The 8,745-nt window shown below is 53.3% G+C and overlaps 1 protein-coding gene across 1 annotated transcript in view; it reads left to right on the top strand.

Moving 5' to 3' along the window:
• The window catches only part of LOC138075662 (mucin-12-like), a 67,119-nt gene extending 58,824 nt beyond the window's left edge, over nucleotides 1-8,295 (top strand). Inside the window, exons 4-13 of the mRNA XM_068967572.1 lie at nucleotides 91-192; nucleotides 659-786; nucleotides 1,111-1,175; nucleotides 3,894-4,045; nucleotides 4,417-4,488; nucleotides 4,593-4,755; nucleotides 5,485-5,646; nucleotides 6,282-6,361; nucleotides 7,978-8,066; nucleotides 8,254-8,295. Of these exons, the coding sequence (XP_068823673.1) occupies nucleotides 91-192; nucleotides 659-786; nucleotides 1,111-1,175; nucleotides 3,894-4,045; nucleotides 4,417-4,488; nucleotides 4,593-4,755; nucleotides 5,485-5,646; nucleotides 6,282-6,361; nucleotides 7,978-8,066; nucleotides 8,254-8,295 (1,055 nt within the window). The remainder of the gene's footprint in view (nucleotides 1-90; nucleotides 193-658; nucleotides 787-1,110; nucleotides 1,176-3,893; nucleotides 4,046-4,416; nucleotides 4,489-4,592; nucleotides 4,756-5,484; nucleotides 5,647-6,281; nucleotides 6,362-7,977; nucleotides 8,067-8,253) is intronic.
• The last annotated feature ends 450 nt before the right edge of the window (nucleotides 8,296-8,745 follow it).

An 8,745-nucleotide genomic window follows, 5' to 3' on the forward strand; every position in this document is an offset into this window, starting at 1 on the left:
AATGTCTGAATGATGGGACTTGGAATGAGAGTTGGTGCTTTGTGTCTTGGGCTTCCATGGTAACCTCTAGAATGTTCTACCTCTTTGCAGTGCAGTGCTACAATAACGCCACTTGGAATGGAAAAGAATGTGTCTGTGCCCAAGGCTACTCTGGTTACCAGTGTAAATACGTCAAGGAATACTTCTTCATAGGTAAAGACCATTTTTGAGACTTGTAGATCACTTCCACATCCCTTAACCATTCAAAATAGGAGGGCAACATTGGAAGGTTCGTTTGCTACCATTGGCTAATTGTGCAGGTCGAGGAGAAAATGTGACTTTCACCCAGGCCAAAATGCAGGTAGAGCATGGGTTTCCTGCATCCCACTTTGGGGAGGATGAGCCCTTTTCACTAGTTAACTTGCCTCTCTCATCTGAATGATCACCTGGTGCCCTCCAGTCAGGTCTCACTGAATCAAGATTCTGACCAGTAGCTCCTCCTGGTATTCAGAGACAAGGGGCAGATGTTTCAGCTACTCCTACCTGCCTTTTGAGTTTCTGTCTGCCTCCCTACACACTTTCTCCTCTCCCACAAAGCCAACAAATGAAGAATTAGCCATTCCTGGAAGGCATTTCTGTGAGGTTGCTGTCTCATGCATAATATGTCCTGTTTCCATAGAGACCCCCCAAAAAATTAATGCCACTATAGACCTGAGAGTGAAAGTGACTAACAGGAATTTCACAGATGACCTAAATGACAAATCCTCTGATGCATACAAGAACTTCGTTCAAGTATTCAAGAGTCGGGTAAGAGGAGAGGAAGCCTAGATTCCCTGATGTGAATCCTGGAAGAGGGGACATCCCTGTGCACCCCCTTCCTTCTTTCCTATGGGCGGGTGGCATCACTGAATGGGCATGGATTTGGGTGGACTCCAGGAGTTGGTGATGGACAGGGAGGCCTGGCATGCTGCGGTTCATGGGGTCACAAAGAGTCGGACGTGACTGAGCGACTGAACTGAATACAGGGACTCCTTGGGGAAAGGAGGTTCTGAGGGACTGCCCCCAGCACAGAGAACAGGGGTTGCTGCACACTCCAGGCTTCTATGAACTCAGCTGTCTTGTTTCTTTCAGATGGATAAAGTTTACAGGGGCAACAACTTTCCCCAATACAGAGGCGTGAATGTCATAAGACTGCTGTGAGTATGGGGGTGGGAAGGTTTATAGACTGTGGGAAGCTCTTCTCTCTTGCCTGCTCTCCTGCCTCCTCCTATCGTAAATGGTTAGAGTATCAGTACCTGGCTGGGTTAAAAAAAAAACAACACCTGAGGGCTCTGAGACCATGCATTCATTCATTCAGCATTCATCCACTTATCAAGCTAATATTGGAAGTCCACCCTGTGCTAGGTGCTGGGAACATTGGGTTCTGCTCTTCATGGTGCTTAGAAGGGCAGAGCACAGGTAGCTAGTGTTATGGTAGTTATGATAACTCAGTTACTGAGGTTAGAGTTATGATAAGAGACACAAGGTATGGAGGGAGAGGTCCTGAATGCAGGGTCAGTGAGACTGAGGGAAACCTTCCTGGAGGAAGTTACAGCTAAGCTGAGGCTTGAAGGATGAGGAATGGGCCAACTAGAGGCAAGGGAGGGGGAGAGTGTTACAAGAGGAAATCCATGATGTGCCTACAGGTAAGAGAAAGGAGCGCGGACTCTAAGAACATAAAGCACACTTGGCTTCTTAAAGACAAAGGGGCTGTGGTGGGAGAGGAGGTTGGAAAAGTGACACGTGCTCATTTACACGTGAAGCATCGGCAGTTGTGGCCCATGTGGCAGAGTAAATGCTTTGCACTGCAGACCGTGCAATCTGTCTCCAGGGTTGAGAATGGATGGACAGAGGAGGGAGACGATAGTAGCCTGGGCCTGAGAGGTGTTAATAAAGGAAAGTAGTCCAGTGTGAAAGGTCTTTAAGAGGCAGGACCAGCAGATCATTGGATTTTGATGGGTGTTTGGAGAAAAGGAGGAATGACATCAGATTTCTGGGCTGCTGGGAGTGTGGGTTGCCCTTGGCTGAGATGAGGAACATCAGAAGGAGCAGGACGATAGAAGAAGATAATGAGTTTGACATGGGTCTTGTTAAGCCTCAAGTGTCTGGGGCTCAGCCCTGTGGAGTGATGGAGCAGCTGGTTGTCAAATGTATGATAGTAAGGGTCTATAGCAGAGACATGGGCATGGATGTCCCTAGATAGGCATCACTGGAAGCTCGGGGAGTAGACCAGATGGCTGGGGCAATTGTCACAGCATGGAAGTGAAGCTGTCCCTGGGCAGAAGCATGGGAAACATCCATAGTTAACGGATGGTCAGGAGAAGCAGAGCTCCCAGAGGAGAATGGGAAGAAGCAAACAGAAGGGTGACGAGGGAACCTGGGGCATGTCAGTTACTGACATATCAAGAACCCATGGTGCTCCATAACCCAACATCCTCCACCCACACCCAGCCTCAGCCATGGTCTCTGTCTCCATTCTGACTCAGGATTTTGTTGGGTTAGGTCCTCCTGCGTCCTGCTTCTGACTTCTTTGTCACAAGGACTGTGGGTAGTGATGGACCTTGTCTCAGGAGCTCTCTGGTCAGAGCATTGCTGACCATCTAACAAGAAGCTTCTGGGTTGGAATCCAACATTTCTAAAGTGCCCTCATGTTTCTTCATACCTAAAAGTTTACTTATTTGGTTTTCAGAATACAGTCCATTAGCTTCTGTCTTAAATTTTTAAATTTAAAACATTTTCATTGTGGCGAAATACCCATAATATAAAATCTGTCATTAGCCACTGAATTCACCCTGTTAAGTATATGGTTTAGCAGCATTAAGTAAATTCACATTGTTGTACAACCACCACCACTGTCCATCTCTAGAACTTTTTAATTCCATTTTTGGGGGGGTCTTCATTGGTATGGGGGTCTTTCTCTAGTTGAGGCAAGCAGGGTCTGCTGTCTCATTGTGACCCATGGGCTTCTCATTGCATGACTTCTCCTATTGCTGAGCATGAACTCTTGCACAAGCGAACTTGAGTAGTCTCAGGCTTAGTTGCCCCACAGCATGTGGAATCTTCCCAGGCCAGGAAGGACCACCAGGGAAGTCCTCCAGAACTTTTCCATCTTCCCAAACTGAAACTCTGTACCCATAAACAGTAACTCCCAATTCCCCCTCATCTCACCTTTGACAATCACCTGCTGCCTTCTGCCTCTATTCTGAGTTTGATTACTTCAGGGATCTCATGTACTCATCCAGTATTCATCCTTTTTTGACGGGCCTATTTCACTTAGCATAATGTCCTCAAGGTTCATGCATGTTGCAGCAGGTCTCAGAATTTCCTTTCTTTCAGAGACTGAATAATATTCCATTGTATGTAATACTCCATTGCATTTTGTTAATCCAGTCATCCACTGACGGGCACTTAGATTGATTGGTTCCACTGTTTAGTTATGAATAACATGGCTATGAACATGGGTGTATAAATATTTCCTCCTGCCCCTGCTCTCAGTTCTTTGAGGTGGATACCCAGAGGTGGAATTGCTGGATCACATGATCATCCTATATTTCATTTTTTGAGGAACCATCATACTGTTTTCCACAGTAGCTGTACCAGTTTGCTTTCCCACCAGTGATGCACAAGGGTTCCATTTCTCCATGTCTTTGCCCAACAGCCTCCATTTTTGGGAAAGAATTTCACCCATTGGCGTATATTGTAAACCCAGGCTTATATTGTAGCCTCCCTCTAGGTTGTTAACTGCTGGAGGGAAGAGTCCATATTCTGTCCCGCCCCTGGGTCACATGACTATTTGTTTCTCATCACCCCTCTTGTTTCTTGGGCCCCACTTGCTGGGAGGGCAACAAGGGTTGACTGATGACTCCTGGTTCCAGTCCTGGCAGCATCGTGGTGGAACATGAAGTCATCATGGAGGCCAACTATACTTCGGGGTACCTGGAGCTGTTTGGAAACCTCACTAAGATTGTAAAGGCCAAGATTATGAATGAGACCACACAGCTACACGGGAATTCTGAAGACTGCAAAAGTAAGCCCCCCAAAAACCCCTTGATGTTGGTGGTAAAAGGATGGGTAGGGCCCCTTAGGGAGGTCTCAGGCCCACCCCCGCATCCTGCATCTCTCATCTCTTCTGGAACTCCAGAGACCTCCCTCGAGGAATCCAGAGGTCAAGCCTGGGTACCTTCCCTATAATCTGCGCTGCTCCCGGCAGCCCCTCTCAGTCCCGGGCTGAGGTGGGGGCTGAGTCCCGGGCAGCCCCAGTGACCCCCTCAGAGCCAGCTCAGAGCCTCAGCTGCATCTACTAGTCTTGGCCACAGCAAGGAGAAAAGGGGAGGCTGACTACCCCCAGCGGGCAGTGGGAGGCATATCTGTTTTTCTCTTTCTCACCACCCTGGGCAGACCTCTCACTTCTGTGCTACAATGAGACGGCCACCATCGTGAACCCCGTGAAGGTCGGCTTTGACCCGCAAGGTGAGCAGCTCCATGGAGAGTGGATGGTAAACCTGTGGGGTGGGGGCGCCTAGGGACGGGTTCATCTGGCTGACACTTCCTGCCCGCCCCCCACCTGTCCCCAGAGCAATGCACTAAGAATTCTGCGAAGGGATTCGCCCAGTTCTACTACATAGAGGAGCTGGATGGGAAGCTGGCCTGTGTGACCAAGTGCACTGCAGGGACGAAGTCGGAAATGGACTGTCACCACGGCAGGTGCCAGCTGCAGCAAAGCGGCCCCCGTTGTCTGTAAGTGCTTGCTCCCTCTAAGGCCAGCGTCTGCCCTCTCTAGCAGCAGGGTCCCGCTCTCCCCAGAGGTCACCCAAGGGTGCAGGGTGAGGGTGGACAGAGCTCACAAGGCACCTCCAGCCCAGCCTCTACATCCCTCTTTCCTCTACCCAGGTCTCCCACCTCCCGCTCCCATAAACCATGGGAGCTGTTTGAAAACCATGAGAGTGGGAGGTGCAGAGTACGTACACAGGCCTCATAGAACAGCAGTCCCCTTTCTGAAAAAGTTCCAGTTATCAATTGCAAATCTGTATCTATGGACCTCTCTCTTCATCTATCATTCATGTCCCTAACAACATCCCAGCCACCATGCCATTATCACCTCCTTGCTGGCGCGCTACGTCTTAAACTAAAGTACAAAATATAAAACATGGTGACAGGCCATCCAAGTCCCAGCTGCTTAGCGACTACGCGCTTAGCGATTACGTGGGTGAACATTACGTGCGTGAGATGAGGTGCGTGGCCCTCTCAGATTCTACTCTGTGGCTCTGCGGTCCCTGCACCCACTCACCACCCCTTAGACTTGGGGAGTCAGGGAGGGTGCCCAGCAACTGCCCTCAGTGGGTGAGATGGTTTCCTGTGCTTTGACATTGATCTTTTTTTTTCAGGGGCAGGGGGCGGGGGAGGGGGGCAGAAATTGGGTGGGTGAGGGAAGCTGGCGGAATGGCCTGAGCTTGTGTGTGTCCCCAGATGCCTGAACTCAGACACACACTGGTACTCGGGGGAGACCTGTGAATCCAGCACCAGCAAGAGCATGGTATATGGGATTGTGGGGGCCGTGGTGGCGCTCCTGGTGGTCTTGGTGGTGGTCCTGACCTTCTTACTCGGCCGATCCCAGAGAAAACTGAATAGGTAAGCTTCTGGGGCTGGGCCTGGGGGAGAGGGAAACATAGTCAGAATATCCTGAGGCCCTGCTGTGAGGCCCAACAGGGGTGGGTGAGGCCCTGCCCCCCACCCCCGAGTCCCTCCTAGTTCCTGCTGGCCCCTCCCAGCTCTGTGTCTAGCAGAAGACAGCCTGCAGATATGATAAGACATATCCGCTTGGCAGAGAAATGGAAACAGAGACTTAAGTACTGAAACTGGATTGTGTAATGAAATTACCTGGTGCTTCTTATCACCTTGGCTGCCACAGAGCAGCACTGTCACTCTAGGGCGCTGGGAATGATCTCTCTCTTCCTGGCTGTGAGAGGCTGAGTCGCGTTCTGTACAGAGCCCGGCAGGCAAAGGAAGCTGCCCTGACTCTAGTCCGATGCCCCCAGCTCACAGATCAGGTCACTGAGGCCCTCTGAGGGGTGGGGGTTGGGGGGCAGGCGATGGGGACATCCTCAGGATGTCTATTCGGTTTCTACCCCTGCCACTGGGGGCAGGCCCCTCCCTCCCTGACTCAGGGCTTGGCCAGAGATAACTCTTCTGGAGGCTGAGGGTCAGAGGTCTCTGAGCCCTTCCCCTACCTCTCCGTCATTAGCTGCTCACGTCATTTCTGTTAGCAGGCAAGAGTACGACGTGTCTCGAGAGTGGCAAGATGCAGGCTACCCTGGCAGTTTTGAGAACACAAGCGTCTGGGAAGGTAGATCTTATCAGGGGCCAAGGCGGGGCAGGCTGGCAGGGGTGGAGGGGGCGTGGAGAAGTGCCAGTTAGACTCCCAGTGGTTGTGGGTGACACGTACACACGTCCTGCCAACCAGTCCTGCGTCTGCCACAACAGCCAGACAGTCTGCAGCCTCCTGACCCCGAGTTCCCATGGGCAGCCCTGCTGACCCTCCAGCCTTTACTTGGCTTCTCCCCAACAAGTTCCCTGCACTCCAGTCTGTGGCCCACCACTTTGTAGAGACTGTGCTGCTTCCAGCCGTCTGAACCTCTGCACATCTCCATCCCACTGCTTCCAAGATCCAGTTCACATGCGGTCCTTCCACGGAGCTCCCCGTGGGCTCAGCCTGCGCTGGCTGCCAGAGCTGCTCACAACGGCTGAGAGCCTGATCCTACCCCAGAGCCCAGCCCCAGTGTGCCACACACACAGTGGGATGACCGGCCATGGCAAAATAAGGCCTTGTCCCAGGATGGGAAGGGAGAGGGGCTTTCCAGGCAAGGGTCCCTGCTTAAAAAAGGGCGTGGAGGTGGGGAAGAAGTGGCCTGTAGGGAACCAAGGGCGGGTCAGTGGGACGGGAGATGACAGAGCTAGGTCAGGGCTGGTCAGTGGACCATGGTGGGGGGGGGACCCACTGGAGGAGCTTGAAGGGAGGGGGACCAGACGTGCATTTTGGGTGGCTCATTCAGGAGGATTTGAGGGGGACGCACGAAAGTGGGGAGTTCAGGGAGCGAACAGCACTCTAATGCAGGCCAGGGACGACGAGGCTGAGTGGGGGGACAGTGGGGACCAGGAGGCATGGACAGCAGTCAGCATAGTTCAGATGCCAGTGAGCTAGCTGGCAGAGCCTGTTGTTTGCAGGCTCTGGGAGGGGATGATGGAGACGGGATGCAGTGGGGAGAAGCCGCAGGTGGGGCATACTGGGGGGGCAGTTAAGTGCGGAGGGGAAGATACCCCAGATCTGGCCAGTCTGAAGTCTGCAGAGAGGCCGTGGCCTACGGGCAGTGCTGGGGAGTCAGCTCAGCTCAGCCCACATTGTTGGGGAGAGCGGGCGAGGCGGGCAGACGGGGGGAGGATCTTGAGGGAGGGAGCAAAGGAACGATCGGGAAGATGCCAGGTGGACCTGGAACCCGGCTCTGAAGGCTGAGGAGCGAGTTTATCTGCATGACGGAGACGGGGGTGCTGGACTCATGCCAACTCACACAAGAAGATTCCAGGCACAGTTGCTTCTGTCTGTTGTCGCTACTGTTGCTATGAGGAAGTGTGCCCGTTGACCCCAGGCAGTCTCGCCCTCCTACCCCACCTAAACCAAGTGACTCCTTGGGGACCCACTCACCAGGCCTTGACTTTTGACCGTGGCGCATATCAGAAGGCAGCTCCCGTCCCCTCCTGTCCCTGCGTCACCCGAGGCCACCTCCCCAGCCCCTCTTCCGCATCCCTGATGACCTGGGCTTGGGGGAGGATGGGCAGTGGGAAAGGAGTTTAGTGCAGCTCCAGGGCCGACTCCCCAAGCCCATCCTTTTTACTGCGAACAATCCATCCTGCGTGTCTCTTCTGCTTCCCCCAGGCTCACTCTCACCCCAGTACCTCTCCTTACAGGTGAGGATCTGAAGGGGGACACATTTGGCCTTGAAAACATCTACAGAAACTTCCAGCCCTCCTTGGGGAGTGTGGACCCCACTACAGAGGTGACTCAGGAACCCCCAACTCCCCGCACCCTCCCCCCCACAGCTAGGGGCTTCTCCCCTCTGTCTACTGCCTGGGGCTGCTTGGGGAGGGTGGGCCCCCCTCGGCCCAGAGGCAGCTCACTCCCCCTGGACACGGCCATCACTGGGGCCCCCCTTGGTCTCACCTCCTCTCTCCCACCCGCCCCAGCTCCACATTCAGAAGCCCACAGTGGTGACCACTGCTCCGTGACGGGGACAGGGACTGCCACCCCTCTCTCAGATCTGGGTGATGAGGCTGCGGCCAGCAGAGCCCTCCGCGGCCCCAGGCTGCCAAGAGGAACCTGAAGTCTGAAGTCGTCAGGCCCGAGGACGACCCTCTCAGGGCGAGCGGGCTTGCCCCGTCCTCACTGCTGTGCTCCCTTGCCCTCCAGCCAGGAGCCCGGAGGCATCTCATTTACTCCACTTGCGTTTACTCCACTGGTTTACGCCACTTGCGTTTACGCCACTTGCGTTTACTCCACTGGTTTACTCCACTTGTGTTTACTTCACTTGTGTTTACTCCACTTGTGTTTACGCCACTGGTTTACTCCACTTGTGACACCCATGCGGGAATTTCCTGCCAATAAAGGACAAGTCTTATAGAGCTGAGCGTGGCCAGAGCAGTCTCCTCCCCTCCCCTGCAGGGGGCCTGCAAGTCTGG

The sequence above is a fragment of the Capricornis sumatraensis genome, chromosome 3, assembly GCF_032405125.1.
Source record: "Capricornis sumatraensis isolate serow.1 chromosome 3, serow.2, whole genome shotgun sequence".
In the NCBI taxonomy this organism is placed as follows: domain Eukaryota; kingdom Metazoa; phylum Chordata; class Mammalia; order Artiodactyla; family Bovidae; genus Capricornis; species Capricornis sumatraensis.